Source organism: Sander vitreus, chromosome 9, assembly GCF_031162955.1.
Source record: "Sander vitreus isolate 19-12246 chromosome 9, sanVit1, whole genome shotgun sequence".
Taxonomy (NCBI): domain Eukaryota; kingdom Metazoa; phylum Chordata; class Actinopteri; order Perciformes; family Percidae; genus Sander; species Sander vitreus.
In genome coordinates this window covers 10,854,854-10,869,326 of record NC_135863.1, presented here as the reverse complement: position 1 = coordinate 10,869,326, position 14,473 = coordinate 10,854,854, and the positions used below count along the sequence as shown (strand labels likewise).

General features: G+C 40.5%; 1 protein-coding gene across 1 annotated transcript in view; it reads left to right on the top strand.

Annotated features, from left to right (window-relative positions):
- abca7 (ATP-binding cassette, sub-family A (ABC1), member 7) overlaps positions 1-14,473 on the top strand; it is a 33,643-nt gene that overhangs the window by 2,553 nt on the left and 16,617 nt on the right. The window contains exons 4-19 of the mRNA XM_078258714.1: positions 960-1,101; positions 2,393-2,517; positions 4,484-4,602; positions 4,810-5,007; positions 5,134-5,226; positions 6,255-6,492; positions 6,823-6,962; positions 7,992-8,108; positions 8,205-8,402; positions 8,985-9,190; positions 9,679-9,855; positions 10,459-10,681; positions 10,942-11,163; positions 11,453-11,657; positions 12,991-13,104; positions 13,638-13,809. Coding sequence (XP_078114840.1) covers positions 960-1,101; positions 2,393-2,517; positions 4,484-4,602; positions 4,810-5,007; positions 5,134-5,226; positions 6,255-6,492; positions 6,823-6,962; positions 7,992-8,108; positions 8,205-8,402; positions 8,985-9,190; positions 9,679-9,855; positions 10,459-10,681; positions 10,942-11,163; positions 11,453-11,657; positions 12,991-13,104; positions 13,638-13,809 — 2,689 coding nt within the window. The remainder of the gene's footprint in view (positions 1-959; positions 1,102-2,392; positions 2,518-4,483; positions 4,603-4,809; positions 5,008-5,133; positions 5,227-6,254; positions 6,493-6,822; positions 6,963-7,991; positions 8,109-8,204; positions 8,403-8,984; positions 9,191-9,678; positions 9,856-10,458; positions 10,682-10,941; positions 11,164-11,452; positions 11,658-12,990; positions 13,105-13,637; positions 13,810-14,473) is intronic.

The following is a 14,473-nucleotide window of genomic DNA, read 5'->3' as shown; positions in this document are numbered from 1 at the left end:
TTTCCTGTAACAAATTAAAAGAAAAACACTTAACAGAACCTTGCAGATTACCAATTTAAATATTTCAGTGCTGATACGAGGGGTTTGAATTTCCTGTATGTTCATTAAATGTTGTAATTTTCTAGATGGAAGTTATTTTCGGATTAAATGTATTCCAAGTAAAGGAGTGGGCACTAAGCATTCAGAACACTTTTGCACTACCTGGTGCAACATACAGTAAATTTAGCTTGGGAGCATCAAAAATGTGTAACCTGTACATGTTCTCTGTTCATATGTATTTTCCTAGACGTTTACATAAAGAGGAAGCGAGAAAACGCTTCTTCTTCCCTTTTCTTAAGATCAGTCTTGCATGTAAAAGCAGCTCACATCAGGTTGAAGATAATAACATTATAGTTTGATATAGGGCTGGGCAATATTTGAATATTATATCGATATTGTGATATGAGACTAGATATTGTCTTAGATTGTGAAGAATTGTAATATCGTTACATGGTAAGTTTAGTCTTTTCCTGGTTTCAAAGGCTGCATTACAGTAAAGTGATGTCATTTTCTGAACTTACCAGACTGTTCTAGCTGTTCTATTATTTGCCTTTAACCACTTAGTCATTATATCCACATTATGATGGTTATTTATCTAAAATCTAAATGTGGAAGATATTTTGTGAAAGCACCAATTGCCAACCTTACAATATCGTTGCAATATCGACATCGAGGTGGTTGGTCAAAAATATCGTGACATTTGATTTTCTCCATTTCGCCCAGCCCTAGTTTGATATCAGTTGTACAAAAAAACACTATTTGTTCACATAACAGCATTTTGGATTATGTTGGGATTATTATTCAGTCCGCTGCCTGTAGATTGTGTTTCAGGTCACTACCACACTATTTTCATTGTTTCAAATCATGGGCTTATCTCCTGAGACTGAACTGTTTGTCTTTTTCTTTTCCTTTGCTTGTAGGTCACTTTCCAAACAAAGCCTTGCCATCAGCAGGCACCTTGCCCTGGATTCAGGGCATTATCTGCAACATCAACAACCCCTGCTTCCACAGCCCAACACCAGGGGAGACAATGGGCCAATTTGGCAACTTTGACAACTCCATGTAGGTAAAGTGGAGGTAAAAACATGGACAGCTGTCTGGAGTGGTGGAGTTTACCAGGGGATCATTGTAGGATAAAGTAGCCGAAAAGATAAACAGACAAACTGCAGTCAGTCCAAATTTATGTTATGAATTAATGATGACTTTTGATGATGAATGAATTTTTTATATGTTGTAATTGACTTCAAATTCTGTTTATAAAAGATTTAGAAAGCTGTAAACCAAACTGCAATGCTGCTTCATAAATGTTACTGTAGACTAGGGTGCAGCCGCTATTAAAGACCCACTCCAGTGTTCCTAAACTCCAGTATTGCCTACTAACTAACAGTTGAGATGAAGTAATACATTGTCTTTGAGCAAGATGATCATTTTTTTAATGTAGGAAGTCACTAACTGCAAAGACCATACCTGTGTTCTAGCATGTTTTAGCTTATTAGCAACAGTTTGTGTACTTTGCATGACTTTGCATTTGTACCTGAGTAGTTTGACATGTTGAGAAATACACATACTGATATTCATTTTCAGAATTAGATCAGAGGATCCATACCACTCTCATGTCTGTACGCTAAATATGAAGCTGCAGCTTAGCACAAAGACTGGAAACGAGGGGAAACTAAATCTGCCTATCAACTAGAGGTGTTGAAATTAATCAAATAATCGGTGCATCAAATCGTGGACGTGGACGATGCTGCATCGATAATCGGCCGGGCCATAATCGATTATTTCTGTTTACAATTTAATGTAGGTCTAACAACCTTTCTGTTTACATATTCTGTTATGTTTTGCACATTCAGGAAGTGCCATGTGCTCAGTGCTGTAGTTTTATGTATCCAATTTATTTAGTATCAGAGCACTGCAGAATGTTTTGTTTTTGAAGCTTGAAAAGCTATGAATTAAATATCCTATATAGCTTTAATAGAAAAATGTATTTGACGCATCGTGATGCATCGAGATATCGATTTGAATCGCTTACACGATAATCGTAATCGAATCAAATCGGGAGATCAGTGAAGATTCACACCTCTACTACCAACACCTCTAAAGTTCACTAACAGACACGTTATATCTCTGTTTAATCTGCACAAAACAATCAAAAGAGTTGGTTTTATCCAAGAAATGACTACATTTCTTCTTGGGTCAGCTGTGCACTTCATTGAACACAGTTGGTAGTGTTTGCAGACTTGAAGTTGGTGTTTACTGGTAAACTAACAAGTCTGCTATGCCGTAGTTAAATGTAACCTAACTGCATGTGCTTGTCCCAGTAAAGACTTCTTTTGTTGTCTTTCTCCTCAAGACTGTCTCGTCTCTTCGTGGACGCGGAGACTGTTCTGTCCTACAGTGGAAACCAGAGATTCTCGGGCTTTCAGGACCTGATGGAGAGTGTCCGAATGCTGGGAGAGAGACCTGGAGCCTGGCCAAGTACACCACAGCTTATTTGAATCTCCTCTACCGCCGAACTGAAGGGATACCTTGACATTCTGACACTGTGATACTTTCTTTATTATTATTTCGCATTACAAACTCTAGGTGGGCACTACTAGCCAGGAAGGTAATTAGATTTCATAATACTACCAGTAATGAGTGAGTTGAGTCATTTGGCAGGCAAAACACACACAAAGTGGACACAAGTATATAATGTCAAGGTATCTTTAAGGTTGCTTTTTAAGAATCAGAATGAATTATGTATATGGAGAAACCCAATAGAGCTTTGGCTTCTGTCAGTGAAGTTGTAGTGTGGTTTAAACAAGGTCTTCGTGTGGTAAAGTCCAGGAAAACAAAGACGACCACAATGTTTAAATCAGTAAATACAACAGAAGAAAGTCTTTCCTTCAAATTATGTCGGTGCACTCATGAAAAAGATTGCTACGCAAATGTTGATTTTTGAATAACTTATACGACTTCCTTACTTTATTAAACAAAAAACAAACAGGCATTTCGAGAAATAAATGTCATTTATAGCAGGATTAAGTCTCTGCAAGCCATCAAATACAATAAAAGCACTGAATTTATTCAGATTTTTTTCTGAGCCAGCTCTGTTCCCAGACTTATCTGGGCAAGACTGAGAGCAGCAGCGAGTAGCTGATCTGTATGAATGGCTTGAAAGAGGTGTCGAGTGACTGTATGAATGTGGCCATTTACTGCTGTTGTGAAGCAGCACAGAGTGGCTGTTTTGCCTCTCTTTGCTGTGGGTAGATTAAATTACATGACTACCCCAGACAAACAATTGGATGAATGAAAGCAGGTTCTTCGGTGGGTTTCGACTCCCACATTACTGGCTTACTAGACATCTGATGACTCCCACAATCCTCGCCCACTGATACTGTAAAAAAAACAACATATTATAAAGCAGCTTTTTTTAAAGATTATTTGTTTGGGGCTTTTCCCTTTAATTGAAAGTGACAGTGGATAGACAGGAAAGGTGGGAGAGAGATGGGGGATGACACGCAGCAAAGGGCCGCAGGTTGGACTCGAGCCCAGGCCGCTGCAGAGGACTCAGCCAGCATGGGGCGCATGCTCTTACTGGGTGAGCTAGAGGTCGCCCCCAAAGCAACTTTTTTTAACCTCAAATTGCTATTCTCTTTATGTAAAGATTTCTCTGGGTTACAGCTTTATGGGACAGAAATATTTTAAATGGCAAAGTTGAACCTCACAGTGAAAAAGTGTCACTTGCCTGGTTGACCTTCCAAGATCAGTCCAGCCATATAAGCCAGCACTTTAGGTGAACGGTTGAGCTAGCCTTCCGGATGAAAGTCACAGTCATGAGTGAGGAAAAATGTCAAATAACTCAACCTCAATATATTTGTTTCCAAAGCTGAGTGCAATTTAAATGTTGAATTATAGCACATGATGGCACTGGAAGGTTTTTACAAATGATGTTTTGGTACCTGCCTAATGCCTGATAAATAGAAATAGAAAGCCTTTTATTGTCATTGTACAGAATACAATGAAATTAGGAGCGCTACTCCTGATCATTGCAATAAAAGACAAAGGAAAAATATTACAAATACAAATAAAAACTTAAGCAAACAAACATCTGCTGACAACACAGGTTCAGACATAAGTAAGATAAATAAATCCGATGTAATCCTACTTATTAAAGCAGACTAAACTCAGACAGCCACAGTCAAAAATTGTGTTTAAGTTTTCAGGCAGAAGTGTGAAATGAAATAAGCAGAATGAGTAAGAATATAAGTATTGGATGCCAAGTATTACCTGAAAACCAACAAATATGCTATAATCTCACAGAGCATTAACTAACCTGCAAACAGCTTTTGTTTTTTGAATGATCTATTCACAATATAAGTGGTTATTTTAGAGTGGACTTTTTTTGTAATACAGTATGTTTTACACAGGGCAGCACCTAATGTTTGTGTTTCTGCTTTAGATCTCCCAGTAGAAGAATACCTGAGAGCCAATGAGACGTTCTCCACCTTCCTCCTGACCAATGGCAGCCTGCCGCCTGTGACTGTGGACCAGCTGCTGAAGGCTCGTCTCAATTTTCAGGTGCGGTATCGGCTGTAAATCCTTGGATAACAAACATGTAATGTATAGAAATAGGACCCTCTGATGTGGCTTTTGTTAAATTGGTTAATCTGTCCTGGCATGTGCAACCCAAATGATAATTACAGGTAAGAACCAGTTTTATGTATTATTTGTCTCATAGCCTAACTGTTAAATGAAAATGTGGAGCATCAATTTTGTCTCATCCAGGTTTCGGTGGCTGGAGCTCAGATGCAACTGAAGGACTTGGTGTGTAATGCGAGCATGTTAGGACAGTTTCTGACAGTGGATGGAGGAGAAGCCGCCATGAATGATCTCCAGACTCAGCTGTGTAACCTGCCAGCTGACGTCCTACGGGATGCTGAACGCCTTTTCCTCTCTCAGCTCGACTTTAGCAAGTTCTTCACAGTAGGAAACCGCTGCCTTTTGGCTTCAAATACAGTTCCCTGTCTGTTTCCTGTGACACTGAGTTGCTAGTATATCTGATGAGCCACAGTACTATCAGTAAACCTGTCTGTCTCTCCTTCCTGTCAGAGAGACCGTCTGATGGCAAATGCTGGAGACTTCAGGATCATCAGTGAGGCTGTCACCTCCATTTCCCAGGATCTGGCTGTCCTTATTGATGATGTAAGACACACATGATTTTTCATGTGTCTGTATTTTTGTTTGACGGTGTCACTAACCGATGTGAGTCGAGTGCAGATGTGAGTTGCGCATTTAAACGGTTTACCGCATAACGCCAGAAAGTTATCTTGAGTTGTTGACAACATCATTAAAAGACCCAATTACCATCACGATTAGCTTGTTATTGGGGAGAAAATACACTGTAGCAAGTACACATCGTAACGGTACCCAGTAACATTGCCATTTGCTTGACACGTCAAATTGACCATGACGTTTTTTTAAATTTGTATCTGGGGAAAGAAACGAGGATCACAAACAAACATAGTATTAGTTTTCTCACAAAGAATAACCTGGCAAACGTTATATCTGTTTAATTTGAACAAGCCTCACAAGTCGTCCTTTGCGAAGCTCCAACACCTGCTCCAAGGGTGTAGATGTCGCCGCGTCATTGTCGCAAAGTGACGCATGTGCTACTCACATCTGCACTTGACTCACATCGGGTAGTATGTGTGTATTGTTATTTTGTACTTATATTGTGACTCTTTTATAATGTGGGGTGTTGGGTGCCTGGGTAGCTCACCTGGTAGAGCGTGCGCCCATATACAGAGACTCCGACCTGCGGCCCTATGCTGCACGCCTAAAAATGCCCCAAAAAAAGTCTTAAAAAGAAAATATATATATATATATATATATATATATATATATATATATATATAATAATGTGGGGTGTAATCAACCTTGCAGTCTATTGGCTGCTAGTGGGACTTTAAGCTTTTGTTATTTTTGTATACTTCGTTTGTTTTTGTTTATTTGTTTTGTTGCTGCTGTTGTTTTGTAGTATTCTCTGTCTGTTTTTACATTCTGATTTTCTTATTTTCTGACTAAATAAAATGGACAAAATTTTTTCCCAGGAGTAAAAGAAATGTCATCTTTCTTTAATCTGTTTTCTTTCCTGCATTTTTTCCCTCTTCTTTATATTCTTGCTTCTAAAAAAAAAATACTTTCGCCCTTACTTCTCTGTCTTCTTTCAGTTGTCCTCTCTCTCCAGCTTTGCGGATATGAGCGCAGCTCTTCGTCTTCTGTCTCCAGAGAATCGCTCAGCGTTGCCCAGGGAAAGTTTTCGCGCTTTTTCAAGGATCATGTGCGGTCACCCTGAGATTGGCGGTGAGCGTATCCCATCGCTCAACTGGTATGAGGACAATGACATCAAGTCCTTCTTAGGGACAAACAGCACGGAAGACACAGACATGGACCATGACAACAACACCAGTAAGAGGCTTTGATATGATTGGAAACTGATAATTTAAAGATGAGTGATTGGCTTTCTTTGCAAAAGTTCAAGTTGATTATCTGCTTTACAACTCTGAAACCAAGCACGTGCTCCTCTTTATGTTGATTTGCAAATGCAATTTATCATAGATAAATAGAAAATCAGTTTTCTCATGAAAAATCGGATTCTTTTGTGTTCTTTAGGATCAATAGCGACCACAAAAATCAACATAACACCACTGAGCATCAAGTTCTTGCTGTGATATGAGTGTTTAACCAGGTGTTTTTGTCTAACATTGTCCCGTTTGGTCTGTTCTTTCCTCCATGCAGCTCCATTCTGTAAAAGTTTGATCCGAGGTCTGGAGTCCAACCCTCTGTCTCGCATTGTGTGGCGAGGAATAAAACCTCTGTTTATTGGAAAACTGCTGTACACACCAGACACTCCTGCAGTACAACAAGTCATGAAAGAGGTACAGAGAGTCAAACCGCAGAGAGTACGTCCAAGGATTGTCACCTGACTATCATTTTGTCCGCTAGGGACAAGTTGTCATCAAGAATAATCACCCACTATTTAAGCTGCGTTCACAGCTTACCATACATTTTAAGTGGGGGTCGTGTGGTTATGATGCGGCTGTCGGGGCTGCAGGGGGGATCTGAAAAAAATTGCAGTGACCTGTGGCGAAAAGTTGAGACCGATTCAACTTTTGGAGACACGCAACCCGATGTCACCCTGCGGTGGCCGATCATGTAACCGCTGATCAGTCTTGTCCGTTTTGAGGCGGTGTGAGAGTTCCGTACAGTAAACGGGAAACATCACTGCCTCTATCGCTGCCACAAAAAAAGTTTTTCAACACTATGAGGGTAATGATATGAAATATGAGGGTTTCCTGCAACAGCAAAGCACCGTCCCTCCGTCTTTTTCCGTGAAATGAGGCAGCCTTTAAGTGCAGTCGGAAATGTTTAGCTCTATAAACGATCTGACGGAACACAATAATTAAGTCTACTTGTGCTACATTGGGGGGGGGGCTTAAATAATACAACAGGATGTCATGCAAATGGGCCATTTAAGTGACACCCCCACCGACGCACAACCCTGCCGCGAATCGCCGGATCGTTTTTTTATTTTTGTCTGAAGGGGCCCTTAAACTGTAACAGAGGAGCTTGACAAACTTTCCAAAATTTAAAATGTCCTTGTTCTGGGATATCTTAGTAATTCAGCCGGAGAAATATATAGAGGTTTACTCCTCGACGCAGCGGCCGCGGGTTCGACTCTGACCTGCGGCCCTTTGCTGCAAGTCATTCCCTCTCTCTCTCTCTCTCTCTCTCTCCCCTTTCATTTCTTCAGCTGTCCTGTCAATAAAGGCCTAAAAATGCCCAAAAAATAATAATAAAAAAAGAAAAGAAAGTATATTCTGCAGTTGGATTTGTTGTAAGACAACTAAAGGCATTGTGAATCAAATACATCAATCTAAGCTAACTACAAGTTGTGTCTTCTGAAGGTGAACAAGACCTTTGAGGACCTGCAGGTCCTCCAGGAGCTGAATGAAGCCTGGATGGAGGTGGGACCACAAATCAAGAGTTACATGGAGAGCAGTGTGGAGATTCAGCTGCTGCAGGTCTGACTCACCAGCTGCTATCTCTTTACAGGAGGGATGAGTATATTATTTGGTGCTGAAAATGTTTTTTTCATAAAATTTGTTTGTGTGTTACAGGATTTGTTGAGGCGGCCAGAGGTTGCTGTTCTGGTCAACCTGCGTCTGGAGAACACGTCTTGGACAGCCTCGCGGATCTCACGTTTCCTGTCAACACCATCGCCAGACACCCCAAGGAAGCCCGGAGCAGCGCCTACCTGGCTGGACGTCTACAACGACCTCAGCCACACCATCACCACGCTCGCACAAGTCACTGAGGTTCTCTTCCTTCTTGTTTTCTCTTCATGCAAACATGTCAGAAGCCTCCTACTGGGAATAAAAGCGGAAGAGATAAAAGAACAAAATTCAATTCAATTGTATTTATAGTATCAAATCATAACAGGAGTTATCTCGAGACACTTTACAGATAGGGTAGGTCTAGACCACACTCTATAGTTTACAAAGCCCCAACAATTCTAGTAATTCCCCCAAGAGCAAGCATTTATGAATCATGTTTGATGGAATTTGGAGTATGAAATGAAACTTCAAAATACACTCATTCAACTGCACTTACACTTTCTAATAAACTATAGTATGCTGACTAGTGAGCTAATATTGTCTGAACAAAACGGCTAAAAGGGTGTCTATAGTGAATGTCTCTTCTCTTTTCGTTTTTTTATTTTTTATTTTTTTAAACAGCCATCCTTTTTAGACTCTGTATTCTTGAAAACTGATTAAATGGAAAAATAGTCAACTGTGAATCCTGTAAACGGTGTAAGGGAAAAGTAAAGTTTAACTCCAGCTTGTCTTTCCTGTTGTTTATTATTCATATCTTTCGTGTTCCCTGTTATCCCCCTGCAGTGTTTCTCTCTGAACAAGCTGGAGGGGTTGGAGACTGAGGGTCAGATGATTGACAGGGCTTTGGAGCTACTGGAAGACAGGCAGTTTTGGGCAGGTGTGGTTTTCCTGCTGCCCAACTCCTCGTCCCCTAACCTGCCGCCCCACGTAAGCTACAAAATCCGAATGGACATTGATGATGTGACCCGGACCAACAAGATCAAGGACAGGTACTGAGGAAGCACCAAAATCACTTGCTTTTATCCTTTTATATTAGGATGTAGAAGCTTTTTTATATGAATTGCAAGAAAAACAGCTTTTGGTTTCATGTGAATATACCTTGAACCATAGTTGACTTGAATTTCCCGTAGGTATGAATGCGAGGGACCCTATTTAGGACAAGCAGTTACACATAATGGATGGATGAATATGTACTTTCTAATCCTTTACTCTTATCTGAAAAATCAAGACCACTGGGATAACTGGACAAACCAGATTGAGATACAACCTCATCTGTTTCCTATTTGACAAATTCCAAACTCAAAGAACGACAAAAGTTTCAGCTTTGAAATGAGGGTTATGAAATTTCATGAAGACCTTTAAATCAGTTATAATAAGCCAAAACAAGTTTTTAGTCCTCACCTAGCAATGCTTTTGTCCGTGTTGACTTTCTCCAGCAGTTGGATTTAAAAACTCTTTTATGGTGTTTTGTCTTCAGGTTTTGGGATCCTGGTCCAGCAGCCGACCCATTTAATGACATGCGCTACATTTGGGGCGGCTTCGTGTACGTCCAGGACCTGGTGGAGCGAGCTGTGAGCCGCATCCTGACTAGAGTTCAACAAACAACCGGCATCTACATCCAGCAAATGCCCTACCCCTGCTACGTGGATGATGTGTGAGTCGTATGCTGTTGTAACAGACCAGCATGAATGGATGATTGAAATCTTTATTTTGAGCGATTAAAAGAAATATATATGCAAAATGTATAAACAATTAACAAATAAATAATATTTATAACAATAAAACAAAACAAAATTTCAACATGACATGACAAAGGTATAGGTAGGAGCCCTAGGCTTACCAGGTCCTACCCCCAGTCTTTACCACATCTAAATCACAGTCAAACAAGATAAATCAAACCAGTACAGCCATAATCTGCTGCTGGCAGCCACTGAGCAGCTTGTCTGGAGCAACAGGTGGTTCAGTGCCTTGCTCACCTTAATGGTAGCTGATAAAGGGAGAGAGTCACTCTTTGTCAGCCCCCTTTCCCACATTTTCATAACAGGAAACAAGGAGTCCCCATGAATGGGGGAAAACGTGTCAGAATAAGGAAAAATACTTATTCTGACACATTTTTCCCGTTCTTCAAAATGATTGTTTAAAACATTTTTACAGATTTTGAACAACCTTTTAAGAACCTTCTCCTTTAGACTACAACAACATTATTACTTTGCTTTAGCAAATTAATTTGAATTTTGGTTACCTACCTTTGTAACAGTTTCCTTCGAGTGCTGAACCGCTCTTTGCCACTCTTCATGACACTGGCCTGGATCTACTCGGTGGCCATGATCATCAAAGGCGTGGTGTACGAGAAGGAGGCGAGGCTGAAGGAAACCATGAGGATTATGGGTCTGGGAACGGGAACGCTGTGGTGCAGCTGGTTCATCAGCAGCATCATCCCTTTCCTGGTCTCTGCAGGGCTCCTTATTGCTCTGCTCAAGGCAAGATGACCACTCACTCTGCACAGAATATATTAAAGGAAAATACACACTAAAATACAGTTATAAAGTACAGTCGGCTGGACATGATCAGGAAAATGTAGAGCTGTAAATAAAAGATATTAATGGTCTGTAGTCAGATTTCTAAATGCAATGAGAGGAATGATATTAAAGTGGAAGTTTTAATAGCTTTCCTTTTTCTGTAACATTTGTCTCCTGTAGTCACTATTAATCCTCCTTACTCTTTCTTTTCTTCTTTCCAGTGGGGGGACATCCTGCCATACAGCGACCCAACTGTTGTGTTTTTCTTCCTGACGGCGTTTGCCAACGCCACTATCATGCAGTGTTTCCTCATCAGTACCTTCTTCTCTAAAGCCAACTTGGCTGCTGCATGTGGAGGGCTGATCTACTTCGGGCTTTACCTGCCATACGTACTGTGTGTAGCCTGGAGAGACCGCCTCAACACCACCTACAGAGTCCTTGCTGTGAGTAATTTAAGTATGGGTCAGAAAGATTTTGTATACACTGTTCTAGAAAAATGCATCCTAGTTGTACAAAATATATGATTAAATATATTTTTTCAGCAACTGTAGCAAGAATAAATGTACAGTTTAAATCAGAAAATTAAGCATTACATTCAATGTATGGAATTCATTAGATGTAAATCTTCTGGGCTTCAATACCCAAATGTTCCTTCTTGCTGGCCTCTATGGCGGCATTTGGTTCAGTTTCCTTGTGCCAAGATTAAAACGTAGCTTGTTCCTCTTTCCTCAGAGTTTCCTGTCCCCCGTGGCCTTTGGCTTCGGCTGTGAGTATTTCTCTCAGTATGAAGAGCAAGGCGTGGGCATCCAGTGGTACAACCTCCACTCCAGCCCCGTGGAAGGAGACTCATACCGCTTCACTACCTCTATAGTCATGCTTTATGTGGATGCCTTCATCTACGCCACTGCAGCCTGGTACATTGAGGCAGTGTTTCCTGGTAGGACGATTAAAACTTTATCCGAGCTCTAACAATTGGAAGTATAATGGGTCATTTATTTTCTGCTGGGTTACAATTAGGGGATTAGAGTTAACAGCTCCTGTGAATGCACGATGACCACAGTCTCCTGTTTCCTGACAAATGAGCAAACTACAAACTTTTAGGTCGAGGATCACTTACACACAAAATTGTATCAGACATGGGTTTTAGTTTAAACCAGACAGACCAAGTCTGAAGGTAATCGTTGAATTTAGAACAGTGGTTCTCAACCTTTTTTGTGCCAGCGCCCCCCTATCCATTATCCAGGTCCCTTACGCCCCCCCCCCCCAAAAAAATATGTAGGCTAATTGCCTCGAATATTAATGATTACGACCTAATATAGGCCTATTATTATATTATTATATAAATATAAAATAAATATATTATATAAATAATCAAAAAAATCATATCATTGAATGACAAACAACACATGTATTAGTTTCCCAGGTATCAAAAAAGCCATGTGAATAGAAATTATATATATTTACAGGTTTTTAAAAAAATGCAACCATTTGATAAAATTGGTGTATTTTGGTGACGACAAACGCTTGAAGAACGACATCCAACTTGAAGAACGACACCTACTGCAGAATGGAAATAAGTTTACAACCTTTGAAAGTTAGTGAGAGCCCTTTGTTGATGCTTAGAATAGTATAGGTTAGAAGCAGCTTCACGTAGTACAGAGCTCATTTAAGATGATGCTCTGACGTCCCGTGTCCATGAAGGCAGCACGGAGCTGCGTCAAACAAAGCTGACAGAAGCACAGAGGAGTTATGATACCCATCTCGTCCAGTGGCAGTGCCGTGAACTGGCAGGTTTTAATGTTGCAGACCACTGTTTTTTAGTAATTTAAATTGTATTGTTATTGTGAATCTTTAGTTTAAACTAGCTTTCAAACCAGCGGCCCCCCAAGGGCACCTCAACTCCCCCCTTTCCAAAATATTGCTTCCAGCGCCCCCCCGTAATCTTCTGAACGCCCCCTGGGGGCCCCAGTTGAGAAACACTCATTTAGAAAGAAAAGCTACTTAAAATGTGAAAGCTGCAACTTCAGGCTGATTTCATGTGGTCAACGGTTCTTTATCTTGTTTAAAATGTAAAATTAAAAGTCATTATCTTTTAATAATAACAATTGTAAAGAAATATTTTGTTATGTTATTGGTAGGTTAGTATAACGTACTCACCATTTTAGTAAAACTGGAATGTTGTGTGTGTGTGTGTGTGTGTGTGTGTGTGTGTGTGTGTGTGTGTGTGTGTGTGTGTGTGTGTGTGTGTGTGTGTGTGTGTTTTACACCAGGTGAATATGGGATCCCCAGGCCCTGGTACTTCATCTTCCAGATGAACTACTGGGGTGGAGTTCCCCTCGAGGTGGGCTTACCGATCCCCCCCGCACCCACAGAACAGGATGAAGGTACAAAAATCTCGAAGCCATTACACATCAGCAGCTGTTTCTCTTTCCCTAAATTGTCAAAGTCATCTAGCGTTTCATATCATATCAATCAATCATAGCTACAGTTGGCTTTCTTTTTTAACTGGAAACAAGTTTATTTACAAGCAACCATCCGTTTGTAAATAGAAGTCACATCACTGTTTATTGGACAGGCTGTCATTTTGGCGGCCGCCTGCAGTCCTTTACTCTAATCTTAATACCAGTTAAAAGTCCATACTGGTAGTTTTGTGTGTTTAAGCCAATCAACTACAAATAAAATGCTGAGACAATAAGCCCATTAACTACAAGGTTTGAGATCACAAGGAGACTGAAGACCATTTGCCTGATGACTTCTGCTCACATACTACACTTTTAGTATAAATTATATAAATATATAAATCACTGTGAGACCAGAATTAGCACTAGGTAATTAGCCATTGTAACTCCCCAACATGTACGTAGATTAAATGGTATATTGTCCCTTCTAAATATGTACTATGCATTTCTGTCATCAGATAACATTGAACCAGAACCTGTTAACCTGGTCCTGGGTGTGAGTATCAGAAACTTGGTGAAAATCTACAAGAAGGGAGCCAAACTGGCCGTCAATCACCTCAACCTGAAGTTCTACGAGGGGCAGATCACCTCTTTCCTCGGCCACAATGGAGCCGGCAAAACCACCACCATGTAATGAACAGACCTGACACAGAGTGAAAGTTGATCACTATCAGCACTGATGTGTTCTGTCTTTATGTGTATTCAAGCGTTTTGGAGCTTTATTTAAGGATTTGATTTGCAGAATTAGTAAAATTTTAGGGGATGTGATGTTTTGATGTTTACATTTTGTCACTTAATTTATGGTAGTCTATATCCTCGACGTTCCACTTCCGGGATTGCTCCGTTGCCGATGGAAATTGCGCTGGATTTAAGTCATTTAGGTCAGATATCGTTGGGATTTTAAACTACGGTCGATTTATGAGGATTATGGTTAACCTTTTCTCAGATCTCTGCAGGGTAAATCCAGACAGCTAGCTAGATTATCTGTCCAATCTGAGTTTTCTGTTGCACGACTAAAACCACTTTTGAACGTACACACGTTCCACCAAAACAAGTTCCTTCCCGAGGCTATTTTGCAGCGGCACCGCAGCTTTTCCCGGTGCTTGGCACCACCCAAGACGATTGTGATTGGTTTAAAGAAATGCCAATAAACCAGAGCACGTTTTTCTCCTATCCCGGAATGCTGTGTGGTCTAGCCAGACCCTCCTCCGCAGCGCCGCGGAGGGTACTTTCCATAAAGTCATCTCTCAGTGCAAATCAAACCAGCTATTAGGCTAACTGAAATAAAACCATG